The sequence below is a fragment of the Periplaneta americana genome, chromosome 17 (genome assembly GCF_040183065.1).
Source record: "Periplaneta americana isolate PAMFEO1 chromosome 17, P.americana_PAMFEO1_priV1, whole genome shotgun sequence".
NCBI classification, from domain to species: domain Eukaryota; kingdom Metazoa; phylum Arthropoda; class Insecta; order Blattodea; family Blattidae; genus Periplaneta; species Periplaneta americana.
In genome coordinates this window covers 51,170,408-51,186,126 of record NC_091133.1, presented here as the reverse complement: position 1 = coordinate 51,186,126, position 15,719 = coordinate 51,170,408, and the positions used below count along the sequence as shown (strand labels likewise).

Below are 15,719 nucleotides of genomic sequence, written 5' to 3'. Positions count from 1 at the left end.
TTAACTTAAATAAAAGGGTCTCGTTAAGTAATCAACTGTCACGTGATTTCCTCCCTTTCTACAATCCTGCGGCATAACCACTTGGACGGACAGTAGATAGCATGTCTGAGTAATTTTTATATTTTCGGGTCGGGCAGAAGTGAAGATTGAATTCACAGTACGTAGAGTAGGTACAGAATTATTTCAACATGAGTTACTAGTACGAAGGACGAAACTGGCAATTGGAATTAGATGCAATAGTCTATAGTGCGATAATATGCACAAAAGAACTGAAGCCTGTATCGAAATGAACGGCCACCATTTTCAAAATTGTGTTTAAATATTCATATTATGATTATTTTTCAATTTAACTTCTTTCTCTATATTGTACGCTAATGTGCTGTAGACAGTATAATATACACTGCATAATGAATACGTTCGCATGGATAACTCACTTCGTGAGTAAAAACACTTATTCTTAATACAGTACTGTACTTTGATTAAAGAAAAACCTAATGAAAATTGTCAAACTCAAAATCGCGATATTTCCTAGTTTACGTAAATGGATGAACTACTTTTCTTCCATCCTATACCTAGTAAAGTGATTTGTGTTTTACGCCAGTATCATCGAACTCCAGTCTTGGAGGGGGGAGCAAGCGGTGTTTCCGGTTCTCTAAAGGTATAGACAGGTTAATATTAAAAATGTTAGTAAAAATAAAATGATGTCCCCGTATATTTAAGAGCTCGTAGGTATAGATGTAGATATGAGTAAATAGCTATACTGTTTATGGAGGAAACAGACATAATTACATGGACACTAGCTGCTGTCGTGACTGAACAAGTCTCTGTCTGACTTCTTATGTTGCTATCTCCGCCAGTTAAATAGATCTTTTGTCGTTGTGTTGCAGGGTCGTCGTACGTGAGCGGCGGATATGGGCAGGGCGCGGGGGCGGGCTTCAACTCCCTGCAGCCCGCGGGTTCCCCGGCGCCCCCACCGCCACCGCTGCCCTTGGGCAGGAACGAACCCTACTTCGACACGATGACACCCCGCAATGTGACGGCGCTCGTGGGCAAGTCGGCCTATCTGAGCTGCAGGGTACGCAACCTGGGCAACAAGACGGTGAGCAACTCTTGTGTTCCTGACTTTTGTATGCGTAGCATTGTTTTCATTATAATCTAATTTGTATATCTGTTGAAGATGCACATTTGCGACAAGAGCATTCATTCATTCATAGTGTTTTACCCAAGGGCACGTCTTTCACTGCAAACCCAGCATTATCCAGTCTTTCCTATTTTCTGTCTTCCTCTTTGTCTCATATAATCCACATATCTTAAAGTCGTCTATCATCTGATTTCTTCTGCCCAGAACGACAGAGTATAATCTATACTTTTTTCTGTCTGTACCGATTGGTTTATTTTAGATTGAGTAATAAAAATCAGAAAAAATCGGAAACACAGCCGTAAGTTTTATACGTGAATACGTCTCTCGAAAGGGGATGTTGCATGTAAGGTATCAGTTGCTTATACACATGCTCCCATTTGCGTTGCATTCATTCATTCATAGTGTTCTGCCCAAGGGCAGGTCTTTCACTGTAAACCCAGCTTTCTTCGGTCTTTCCTACTTTCTGCCTTCCTCTTTGTCTCCTCATATGATCCATTATATCTTAATGTCGTCTATAATCTGATATCTTCTTCTGCCACGAACTCTTCTCCCGTTCACCATTCCTTCCAGTGCATTATGCCTCTACATTGTTAAGTGTCTCATTTCACTCGCGATGTTTTTCAGTTTAACTTGTCAACTGCTAATTGCTGTTCAATTAAGATCGTAGCCTGATTCGTGACGAATCGTTTGACACCACTTCGAACATTCTATCTCTTAGCATTCTGGAATTACACTGCCTCGGCTGCTGCGCGACTCTCCAATTTGTGCCTCAAATTCCCCTCTCTAGCGTATCGCTAGATGACGTCACCCGCTCCAACTCAATGCCATTGGATACATTGACCTGTCAATCGTCATTTACTTCAATGGAATATGTCTTGTAGTTTATTTAGAAATTATAGGCGCGACAAAACTCGCCAGAAATGTGGCGGTCGACTTTCTGGGATGACATCGCAGTACTTAATCGAATTTATGGACGTATTCACATTAAAAATTGACATGTGAGAGAGAGAGAGCGTGAGTGGGCTCATTAGTACCATCGTTCTTATACTACTGAGTTCATCAATCGTTAGGTTTCCTGACAAGAAATAGGCCTAGTCCAATGGACGAGAGGACATATGACCTAAAGGGGCTACAGATTCGCGATGACTGAATGGTCGGACCTTCAGCATGTCACGCAGGCGGTCCAGGTTCGAGGTCCGGTCCGACCTGGGAATTTTCATTTTCACAATGCTGATTCAACTTCCAGAAATTCAATTCAAAAGAGACTGGTTACAAACATAGCGTCGATATATTTGAAGTGAATGTATCAGATCGCATTTCATGTGAAAATATGTCCGCTATCAGTTAGAAACATGATCTAGTAGACAGTCGCCTAGGTAGCTCAGTTGACAAAACAACTGAGGACCTGAGTTTAAATCTCGGCGGGGTTATATTTATGGTGGACAAAGCAGAGGTTGTGAGATTTTTTTTCTCTGGATTCTCCAGTTTTCCCTCTTCATTCCATCAACACTCTCAACAATTTCCCTTCCATCATAATCTCAGTTTCTAAAATAAGGCACCCATTATTTACCTGGTATCGGATCGGTCGTTTCCTTAGCGGGTGTTCCTCGTGTCTTGTTCAGAACTAGAGCACTACAGTCTCTCTGGCTAGAACTCACGAGTCAGGAAATATTATACAAGACTATGAAAATATATAATATATTAAATCAGAAAATTAATTCCACAATTATACAATCGAAATACAAATATTAACTCAGGCTAACTGAAAAAAAGTTCCTATTAGAACTTAGACAAATGACTATGAGAATAGGACAAAGGTACGTTGAATTTTAAATTTGACAACAACATAGAACGTATTCCGAATCTCAGTGCTGAGCAATCTGATGGCATCACGGTGTTCCGAATTTCAACGATTACGTAACTGATGCTCCACCGGTGTCGCACCGGTTCCATCAGCTTGCAGAGGTGGTGGCAGTCTCCATCAGCCGCCATCAGTGAATCTGATTGGTTCTTGTATAGGGCGGGAATTAGCAGACGAATGACGTCGTGCACTGTTGTGTCATGGCGGTGTGTTCTGCTTTAGTTCTGCTGTATTGTTTGTAATGAGCACAACGTAAAAACAATATGTTAATGTCTTATGAGCGAACATGTCAACGGACCAGTTATTACTACTGGTTCAAGAAATAAATTGTTTATGCTCTCCTTTCTTTGAACGAGATGACAGTACGGAAATTTCGCAAAATCTTGCTACCGTAGCACAGACAATAACTTGTACAGTCACCATGATAGCCATCGAACCTTCCAGTAGTTTTGTTCCTATTTCGCTGCAGCGTGCCGTCATTGTTGTCCACCGGTCCGGTGAGATTCGGAATACGCTGATACACTCAAATAAACTGAAAAACATTAGTGGCACGGCATTGAACAAATCCTCCAGTCTTATCAGGGGCCCTGCTGATATGTTGAGAGTGTGGCCTCAAGGGCTCCTCTCTGAAGAGAATCGGAAACAAGAATGCTGAACTTCATTCCGCCTGACAGCCGACGTAAATGGGTTAATGCGGATAAAGGATTACATGCGCGGGGCAGTAAGTTATTATGTCAGAGTGCTCTGTATGACAAAGGGAAGGAACAGCGATAACGAGCTGTCCGGAGGGAAAAAGGAAACTAAGAATAGTGAAGATAGCTAAGGCGTAACGACCACTGTCACAACAAGCAGGAGCAACGTGCTGTCGCTGTCACTTTAGGTTAGGCTCTATTGCCACATTGTGCTACAAAATGGTGCGAGATTCAAAGTTTGTTCAGCGCATTAAGTTCATCACAGTAGGATTTTGAATATCTGGTAGTAGTGTTAATAATTTATGACTAGAGTCCTGCGTTTGGTTTCCTAAAGCCTCCAAGCAACCGACAACAGTGTATATATTGAAGTATTATGTCGGCGACACCCGACCATACTATTACTCGAGGCGAGTGGAGCCGCGGGCGTAATGTGAACTATCGCGATGCGGTATTACGAACGCAGGAGCAGTAGCGCCACGGCTCCGGGCTGCAGGACTCCACTGGCCTTGATCGAGTAATACTGGGTGTTCATTTCAAAGTGTGTCATGACGTCACTGTTGTGAGTCAGCGATTTGAAGCGAGTTTCAGGTTTTATGTCAGAGAAGTTGCATATTAATCAAGGCGTTCAATCTGAACTTGAGAACGTGTACGGTATAACTTGAATGTTGTAGCAACAGATGGCAGTCTGTAAAGTCTGTGTGCTACCATAACCTCTTTCGAACTGTGTTTTGCGCGGGCAAGTCGTACGCAGGGTATTTGTTATCGATTGCGTACGGCAACATTCCACAACACAAATCAAAATGCTCCGTGTCCATGTTGACCGTCCAAGTTAATATCAACAAATACGTAAGTAATCGTCTTAACCCTCTCCCCATATCCCGACAGTAAGAAAAAAAAACTCACTTCAGTACGTGTTTCCAAACAGTTCACATTCTTGCCACTACTGGCGTTACCGTACGTATCGATAAGTAGTGTACTCTTCAGAATGAACGCCGTACTTGCTAGGCAACTTCTCTCGCATTTAAGTAATACGCCTCTGCGGAAGTGTAGGAAGATTGAATTCTCTAGGGTCATCGGCTAGCCACATGACGACATACAGCGAGCCATGACACATTTTGAACTGAACACCCAGTACAAAGTTCAGTTCTGCTGTTCAGTTCAGTGAACATGCGAAAACAAAACAAAGCTGGGCGCTTGGAGGTCAGTACTCTAATAGAAGAATTTGGTAACCAGCTCTTTATTAGGAAAAAGTAACACGTTTTTTATTAGAAAAAAAAGAGATTTTTTATTTGAAACATTTAAATTCTTACAATCATTCATCGTAATGTGTAGAGACACGCAAACCACGCACTCATAATTTGTTTTATTTTAAATTTGTGCTGACATTTATGTTTTATTATTTGTTAATTCCAACATTTAATTAAATCTAAAGTATCTTAAGGCGTTTTACTTATTGTAAAAATCAGTAGTTCAGTTGCCTAAGACGCTTGCCTGCCGATCCGGAGTTGCGCTCGGGCACGGGTTCGATTCTCGCTTGGGTTGATTACTTGGTTGGGGCAGAGACCGCAGCGTGAACTGTGAAGGTACGGTCACACGTCGCTACTTTTGCTGCTCAACGTTTGTACTGTAGCTGCAAAAGTTCCTTGTTGTGTTCACAAGTAAGCCAAAAGTAGCGCGCTGCACGCTACTTTTCGTGCTGCGCAACCCGAGCGCTGCAAAAGTTGCAACTGGAGGTTGCGAGTCTGTTCACACACAAGGCGCTACTTTTATAGCCGCAGTTTTGCTACAGGTTTCCATCTCCGTGTTGACTTTCCAATATACATTTTGTGGTTATGTTCGTATTATTATGAAATTCATGCGATAGCTTACTTAGGCCTAACTTATCTATTATTTGCTTTTCTGCCCTAACTTGTATTGAGAAATTGGCATTATATTTTTTTTACTATAAAGCTATTTGAAAACACTTATATACTTAAATGATAACCAACAGCATATTCACGTAATCAATATTGGCAACCCTCCTGTTTGAAACTGCGCTACGGAAAATTAAGAAAATGAATTATATCGTCAGCAAATATACTCAGACTGTGTTGTACATTTACTAATTGTTACAAATAATTTATTTTCATCACATCTAACATTAAAATATATCCAAACAATGAAAGTATCATTGGTACATTTGGGTGGCAACACTGGTCGCAACCGCAGCAAAAGCTTCAACAAAACCGATATCAGAAATGCTGCGGCTGAACCCTAAGAACCCTGTTCACACGTCGCTACATGAAAAAGTAGCGGGAAGCAGGTTCGGCAGCCGCTACTTTTCGGGTTGCACCGTTGTTCACACGTCGCAGTACGAGAGTTGCGCAGTTTTTTGTACTGCAGCGCTGCAAAAGTAGCGACGTGTGACTGTAACTTAAGTTGACTCGCAACTTTCTCTCCGTACTAAGCGAAGATAGTATGATCGACGTACACCTAACTTGTGTTCAAAGTAATCAAACGCAGGACTCTATTTATGGCAAAGAAGTTGGACGCTGATACACAAAATAACTTAAAACACATGATCTGTGTCCAGAGTCGTGTTGTCAATTTATGTCTAGTCAACAATATGTTTCACTGTCAATCCCTGTTAGTGGCTCCATTCTTCTTGAATGTGTTAACGCTGTGCTCACGAAGTCGCTGAATCTGAAAAGCTCATACACGCCTGATTATTCTACACAAAGTATCGCATTCATGAACGCAAGAATTTTTAGTTATGTTTTATTATAAAGCTAGCCGACGAGTGCGGAAATAAAATGACTGATTGATCGTCTTCCGATACGTTTTCAGTCCTTTCATTTCCAGCAGTCCAATGCAGTTACTAAGTAAGAGTCATATTTGTAACTCCCAGAACACTGGTACATTCCATTAGAATCTGCTTACATTTATGATACAGATAATGTAAAGACTTGTCTTCTTCACAGTAACTGTTTCATTTAAATCACTTTGTGAAGCTCATTTCGAGATCTTTGCAGACTTTGGACCGTTGCCAGTCCATCCCAGTAGCAATAGAAGATTTGCTAATAATTCACAAGGCCGTCTTTGAGGAGAAATCCTGCCTAATTTATCAGGTCCTTATTTGAGGAGATATTCTGTCCCGATTGGCTGAGTCACTATTACGACATTAATTGTATTTGAAGACAATGAAAGCAATAATGTGCAGTTCACAGCCCATTGTCATACGATATTTAAAGTGGAATATTGTATGGTGTACTATTGTTGCAAACAGCAAGTTATTCGGCCACCGGGAACTGACTGGATTCAAACATCATCTGAATACAAGCATTTCAGAAAGTAAAACTGTGAAATTTAAACTGGAAATCTGTCTGTCCTGTCCCTATCGCCTGTCCGTCAGTCCATGCGTCTCTCGGTCTATCTGTCTGTCAGTCTATCTGTCTATATTCCTAACTATCTATTCAACTCTATCCCAGCTAATGTGTCTAATGTAACATGTACATTCAACCGTAGCTCAGGCGGTAGCTGCGCTCTGCTTGGGCTGGTTACCTGGTTGGATTTTTCCCAAGGTTTTCCCCAACTGTAAGACGAATGCTGGATAACCTCCTAGTGAATGCTCAGCCACATCTCTCCATTGCCATACCATCGACGCTAAATAACCTTTAGTTGATGCACGTCCTTAAGTAACCGACAAAAAACTATGTACACTCCTACCTATTTATTTCCATAACTTCCGTTCTCTTTATCTGTCTGCCTAATTTCCTGTCCCCGGATTCTTTTCCGCTTACCTACCTTTATATCTCTTACTTCTCCTGTCTGTCTGTCTGTGTCTTTCTGTCTGTCCGTCTGTCTGTCTGTCTGTCTGTCCGTTAATCAATCAATCAATCCATCAGTCTATCTCTCTGTCTATCTGTCGATCCGTCCGTCTATCTATCTATCTATCTATCTATCTATCTATCTATCTATCTATCTATCTATCTATCTATCTATCTATCTATCTATCTATCTATCTATCTATCTATCTATCTATCTATCTATCTATCTATCTATCTATCTATCTATCTATCTATCTATCTATCTATCTATCTATCTATCTATCTATCTATCTATCTATCTATATCTGTCTGTCTGTCTATCCTTTCTGTTTGTCGAGTATTTGTGTAAAACTAACGAGATTTATTCCAAGCTCATTTTTGTTGATTTTTGGCTTGACATATACACTGTGAGCTTCCCTAGACGTGGGTGAACTGATAATCCGAGCAATAATATCACTTCAACATTGGAGTTCCTTCACTGACTTCAACGGCATCGAATGAAACTGTATGGATATTGAAAGTGCGAACGTTCTACCCCTCAGACTGGGAAAACAAACACACGAATGGGCGACTCGGGATCCGATGACACTGACGCACGCCGAGTTCTGAGTAATTCGTAGCGTACTTTCCTCCAAAATCCTGGTCTCACCCTGGGGATGTAGCTTTTGTTTCGAGTGTCCGCCAGATAGTTATCCTTCTATTTGTTGAAAGGCAATTTGAATAAAAGTTTGTCATGACGTAGAGTTAATCACAATGGAGACAAAACCTGGCCTGATTAGATTACAATGTTGTATGTAGCACGAAAACAGCAGAGAATTTCGTGTTATTAATTAGTTCAGTTGTCATTTAATATTCTTAAAAGTCCCCTCGTTTCTGCTCATCTGTTGCATCAGCTCAAAAATTTAAACATTTGCTATTTTAAGTTGATCAAAATTGAGAGGCTAAGGAACACGGCGATGAAGTGTCATCTATTGAAAAATATTCTAAATTTAATACTGATTTCTCAAAACTAATAGGAAATAGTCTATTAGAAGCCAGGTGATTTTACTTCATAAAGAATTGGGCAAAATAAAGAATGAAATGTATTTTGATTAAAGCGTCGAACATCTTTCCACTTCTTTAGAAGTAATTTCAGTGAAAGTTTGTCGTGATGTAGAGATGATTGCAATGAAGATGAAAATTGTCTTGATCATCATACTAGATACGCAAGTCCTAGCGGTTCTCGTATTACTACTCCGGTTGCATCCTATTTTCATAATGAGGAGCTGATCCAACAAGTACGTTAGCCGAGTAATGTTATCATTGCTTAGATAACCGATCTTAAATAATATTTCAAGCCTCTGTTATTATTTCCTGAAGTAACAGTTTTCTATCTCTCCCCTAAACTGGTTGCAGGAAGAGAAGGCCTTATGGTCTTAACTCTGCCAGCTAAAATAAATTATTATTATTATTATTATTATTATTATTAGGCCTATTACTATTACTATTATTAAGATAATACACAATAACTAATGCCTGAAACAAGTACAAAATTTCAATTATCTGGGTTGTGAAATATCTTATCAAAATGAAAAAGATGTGAACAAGAAAATTACCAAATTTACACAAATTCTATGAATAATAAACAATGCATTAAAAGCTAAATTAGTACAAAAATCTACAAGAATAAAATTATATAATACACTAGCATTACCCTCCCTTTTATACGGAAGCGAGATTTGGACATTAAAGAAAAAGACATGAACAGAATCAAAGCAACGGAAATGCAATTTTTCAGGACAGCAGGATATACTCTTTTAGACCGAAAAAGGAATGAAGAAATTTCAGAACAATTAGAAGTAGAGTCAGTAGAAGAAAAAATCAACAGTTACAAATTAAATTGGCTAGATCATGTAAGAAGAATGGAAAATTCAAGAATCACAAAAATTATGATGCAGTATAAACCTAGAAAAACAAGGAAGACCTTTTAGAAAACTGCTAGATGGGGCCGAAACAGGTCTACAGAGGCCTAATTCGTGAAGGATGATGATTATTGTTATTATTATTATTATGATTATTATTATTATTATTATTATTATTATTATTATTATTATTATTATTATTACTATTATAGGAGGTCATTTTTCTGTGGTTTTTAGTAATTAATAATCAACTATACTTCTGAAACGCGTGTCTAGAAATATGGTCAGTGCTGTAATTTCCCGATCCTGTCTGACTGAATGCTACTACAGAATCATTATTCAACACTTTGCCTCAGGAAATGCGAAGGCAGTTTTCAGTGTAAGAATGACCTTAATACAATTAAACGCAAGAGCTTTATATTAATTGCGTTAGAAGCTCGTGAATGCAGATAGTGCTTCTCCATGTTAATCTAGAAAAACGCTTAACGTAATTACAGCAGAACACCTCCACCAGCGTTGGAATGTGAATTTTCAACAGGATAACCTTTTACTTTCTCATGGTACGAAGTACAAAATCAAAGTTATACGATGCTGCTAGAGACTGATTTCGACATTTTCACTGGTACACTATACTGTTTTCGCTGTAAAAAAATCCTAATGTAAACACAAGCACGTTGCTGTCACACCCGTGATTGGCTCCCAGGCGAAACACTCACGCGACACAGGAAAATATAGTTCTAGTTGTTAAATACGATGAAACATATAACTTCACTTATATGTAAAAGAAAAGCTACTTTTATATTTTGTTATTTACTATGAACGCGGATGAATACCAAGAGTAATAACGAGGTAGTCTGTTCTTGTAACAAGCTGGAGTCACTTGAGCTCATAGTTTTCACGTAAGCACGTGGTACTGTAGTATGGCTTCTGCATCCTGGAAGGAATAACTCCTTTGTCCGGCAACGATTGACCTTACACGTAATTATAAAGTAATTACAGTAATTATGAAGTAAAAGTTTCCTAAGCAAACTAATGCATAGTAGTGAGGTTAGGTCTACTTGACGAGTAACGGGAAATGTTTCACATGAAACAGAATGTACAACAGCGGGCGGGATCATGTACTGAGAATCTATGGCGCCAAGCTGTGACCAATGGAGCCTCACTTCAGTCACGTGCTATTTGTTTACATTATGATTTTTCTTACAACGAAAAGATAAGCAAGACCTGTCCTGTGAACTTATCATATGTCGTGGCCATATCACCAGTGGATATGGAGGGGGAAGATAGTTGCTAGTCTGATCTTAACTTCCGTGTCGATGAATTCGTATAATATTAACCATTCTGATATAAACTCTCTGATCTAGTTTATTCTTTTCCGTCTCGCGCAGCTCACATGCTAGGTCTTGCCTCATCATCAGGCTTCGAGACTTTGGACCCGATACAATAAGTTTACTGTGCATGTACTATAGGTTGATGATTCGCTGCAGGTAGAGAAAGGTAGAGATGTGTTGAGGTAACAACGTTGCTGTTTAGAGTAGACTACGGTAGTATGGGAAACACAACATTCTGAAAGTAAATATACATTACACAATGACAATGTCAAAATAATGTGAAAAGCATTCATTCTCCTTTGTTTTATAAGCATTTGTGTTTAATTATAGACAGTGTTAATGGTGGAAATAAGCATGTAGCAGTTTTAATTTCTTCATTTATCCTATTGATCGTCTTTAGGAAGTGCAGTTACAGTACCGAATTGCAATGTACTACAAGATACATTTTCAGTGTCTCAAACGTAAATCTTCTTCGGTTATCTGCCAAACACAGTTTGTATTGTGAAAAGCTGCGCTCCACATCGCATGACGTGATAGGAGCAAAACGAAAAAACCTAACATCATTGCAGTCTCTAAGAGACAGTCCTTTATTCTCGGGTGACTCTATTTCCACTAATTTGCTGTTTATATTACACAATGTTCCATAGGCTATCCGTTATTTTTACATAAAATTGATTTCCACTTCTATTTTACACGTTCAGTAACTGGTGTACTTGGTGTCTCATTAATTCTCAGTGTCATTTCCTCAACTAATTTGAGGGCCTCCGGCATCTCTTGCTCTGACTTTTCTAACCGTGTAATAGTTTCAGACACAGTTTCAAAATAGGTTTGTATGAAAACCAAATAATTATTCGTCAGAACCTTCAAATCCGGAGTGTTTTCCTTTGCATATTTGTTGGCATTCATTCTACAGTACCCCAACCCACTGTACGCTTTACCACTATACTCAGTACGCCGTTATGCGGATTTCCCACTGAACCACTCTATCGGGTCCGAAGTCTCGAAGCCTGCTCATCATCTATACACGTTTACATCTTCCCTGGCTATCGAGGAAGTTACTTTACGTGTGCGTCTGGGCGTAATGATTTTTCGTAAACTATTGCACGGTTAATGTTCATATTTATTCCTATCTACGGGTCAGTTCACCTGGAACTAATGCGCATGAAATATATAGTGAGTCAAATCTAAGTTACCTGCATTCTTACCGAGCCACAGCATTGATTTTTGACGGGTGGCGCGTTGGGTTTTCCCGATTAGTTGTCCATTTATTCTTTCACTCATTCATATACGTCCATATGATACGGCTGGATTCATTATTGAGCTGCTGTTATTTTTTTCCGCTCATCATTCCCCACCACGGTATTGTAAAGCAAGATTTCTATGTCACAACATGAACCCTCCTTAGGTGCTCTCAGCTCAAGTTGTAAAAGCAAGAAATAAAGCAAATAGGCCTAATAAGGAAACCTGGAAAATAGATGAAGTCAAACGAAGAAGTTAAGAATAATACTATTTTCCTCCTTGCTTTAACTATCCTGACAGAAGTAAAGTTCTTCAGACACATTCATATTTTTTGTTTATCCAATGTTTTACTTTCCTAAAGGTAATTTCCTTGAAGACGGGCAAAATCCAAAATGGCTGACGAAAACTACCAAAAACGTTCTGCCAACTATGAAGTTCAAATGCCACCTAACGTCACGAAATCAAAGATGGAAAATCAAACATATATTCATATTTTGTTTGGTGGCATTCGAATTTCATAGTTGGCAATACTTTTCTGGCGGTTTTCGTCCGCACTTTACCCCCACAAATCACCAAAACACAAAATAAGACAATAATTTATCACCTTATCAAACAAAATTCAATCCTCATTGACGTCTACAACGACAACTACTTTACTTCCATTATGATCCAGGCTTCAAGGCAATTTAAACTTAAACCATGCAGGCAACAAAAGAACTAAACCAACACTTTGTCGTACAGTAATTAAACAATGTATTTACACAAAATGAAATTATCTTCGAACACTTATTACACCTTAACTTATACGGAATATTCAGTAAATAATTCTTTGAAACCACAGAAACAGTTTTCTCCTCAAGAATCGACACAATAATTCTTATTCAACTGCGAAAGAACTAAACCAAAATCGACACAAAATTTAATACTCTGTTCTATGTTCACATATCTTTCACAAATATCATAAAATGACAAACTTTCACTAGCTTCAGCCATCAGACACAATATAACACCACTCACGTCAAACAATCAAGAAAAACTTACTGACAATGTCATTGTCCATTCAAAATTAACGAAAATTCTAGAACAAATGATGACAACTACCTATAACCATTCAAATCGAAAGAAAATCATAAAATGACAAACTTCCAATAGCTTTATCCATCAAAACAGTATAACACCACTCACGTCAAGCAACCAAAAATAACTGGGAACGTCATTACCCTTTCAAAACTAACGAAAATTCTAGAACAAATGATAACTATAACTAATCAAATTGAAAGAACATCACGGCGACATCTGGTTTAAAAACCTAGAACTAACATACAAAATTCACTAAAAATCGCTATCATTTAACTCTAAAGTAAAAAAGTTGGTAATACCCTAGATCATATAAACCCAGATAGGTCGGCCTTACAGGCTTTGAGGTTAACAACTTTTGTCAGGTTTACTACCCTGCCATCTAGTTGTTACATAAGGAGTCACATCATAATTCCCATTTGAATTGCATTAGCGACTGTACTGCCATCTCGTGTTCGTTTACGGCGAACGGGTGGCGATCCTGACGGTTGTTCTCTTCAAAGTGCTGCCGATTTTAACATAGCGATGAGTTATCTGTTACATATATGATCTAGGGTAATACTTACTACATCCAAGCAGGTGCCCGTCTTCTATGAAATTACCGAAAATTATCATATGACGCTATATAAAATTGAAATTGATAAACATAAACACTTTATCAGATATGTAACTGCTTCATTTCATTCACGTCCGCCATGTCCACATCAAACAATTCAGGATATCGGTGCATTGAAGTCATTATGCAAGATGGGAGGCGGTTACACTCACTCGAACAGACAAAAATAATGAACTTAAGGATATGCCTACTTACAGAAAGAAAGTAACATGACTTTTTATTTCGTGATTGAAAGACGGGGAATTAGAAAAATTTGTCTGCATGTGAAAACTCTTCATTAACAGCCTTGTACAGTAGGCTATATCAAGAGTCAGACTTCAGTTACTGTGCGAAAAGTATTTCGCAACAGATGATGCTCCTGTTGAGCTCCGAGGATGTGACAGAAGATCACAGTTCCCACCAACGTTTGCTTATGTCTAGCTGGAAAATGAATACCCTACGGGCCTAATGAAATTGCTTCAGCTGTTTACGGCAGATTAACATCAACAGATCTATCAGGATTGCACACCATCAAGCTACTGTAATTCCCTATGGTTGTAGAGACCCAATTGAAAATAGGATCCTCATTAGCATGGTGTGTAAATTCTGTCACAAGATGCCCCAGCAAAAGCATAAGAGGTAATTGTATATTATGATGCAAGGTTGGGAAGGGATTTTTACAAAATCGAGGAAAAGTTTGGGAAACAAGCAGAGTGAGTTTTTCAATTTTCGAGATTTTGTAATGCACTTCACAAACTTATATTGTACAGTATTTTTTGCACGATAGTATATTTTTGAAAATAATATTTTTTTTTAAATCTCAATATACAGTACGTACATTACACGATGAAAAGCTGACCGAAGGTTAGCAGTCTGGCCAACGTACGAACTTCACATCAACTTCAATGTGAAGGAGTTAAAATGATTCAGGTACTTGTAATATAACTGAATTGCACTCGAGCACGAGCTTTTGCTCCGTCGCGTGTACTAATTATATACGTCATTTGTATAATCAAAACGAATTATATTATTATTATTATTATTATTATTATTATTATTATTATTATTATTATTTCGTGTTAAATTGAAATAATTTTTATTTCTTTTCGTTAAGTGAAGTTTCAGTTGTTTAAATAAAGTGCAGTACATTTCAAATGCAGTGATTTGTTTCGTATAAAGTATATTAATTAACACCGCATTTTGTGTATGAATTTTACATGCATTGTACCATACATAAAAGCAATGCTGTCATGGAGGCCATACGGGGTCATACATCGTATGGGGACCTACAATTTTTTTTAATTAATCGTATGGAGAAAAGAAAATTTTGTCTGTACCTAGTCATACGGCATATGGGTACCCAAATTTTGTACGTGGAGATCTGTACAGATCTTAGATAATCTCTTGCTGTTCTAATGTATTAATTTGATGTTCATTAACAAAAATTGTCCACCTCTGCATCACTTGAATCCAGAATTGCGTAGGCCTATATAAAATAATGGTTGAAAAACAAGAAATGCTGCAAATACACACTCCAAGATTCATCGAGACAAGTGTGCATCTACGGTGGGGCTACAGGGTGTATTCTTTAAATCAAGCTTGTACAATTACAATGTAAAGCAAAACAATTTCTTTACTTCTTCTTTAATATTAAAAAATAAATAAATAAATGACAGTCGGAGAGATAGAGAGAGGAGAGTAAAATATATTTCAAGGGAGAAAACAAGGGGTAGGGAGTATGGCCAAGAGAAAAATTACCATGACAGCACTGCATAAAAAGCAATGGCTTTCATTACAGCATTAGAGCAGTTATTTCTAATATTCCAACATACTTATCTAGGTTGGCAACTCTGAATTCAGTAAAATCAACTTTCAATCGTGGCGGCCGTTTGCTGTAACGACATTGTGGTGCAAAAAAAAAGTGTTATTTCACTGTCACTGAATGGGATCTTTGGCCACGTCGAAGTTGAAGTAAAGAAATGTGCTACTTTTCTTAATGACAAAGTTTTTAAGCACATAATGTAAATGAGTAGCCTAGTTGCAAAGACGGCCAAGTCTATTTTTTTTTTAGAAAGT

General features: G+C 38.3%; 1 protein-coding gene across 1 annotated transcript in view; it reads left to right on the top strand.

Moving 5' to 3' along the window:
• Positions 1 to 743: 743 nt before the first annotated feature.
• The window catches only part of LOC138692743 (uncharacterized), a 204,489-nt gene continuing 189,513 nt past the window's right edge, over positions 744 to 15,719 (top strand). Inside the window, exons 1-2 of the mRNA XM_069815935.1 lie at positions 744 to 747; positions 888 to 1,099. Of these exons, the coding sequence (XP_069672036.1) occupies positions 744 to 747; positions 888 to 1,099 (216 nt within the window). The remainder of the gene's footprint in view (positions 748 to 887; positions 1,100 to 15,719) is intronic.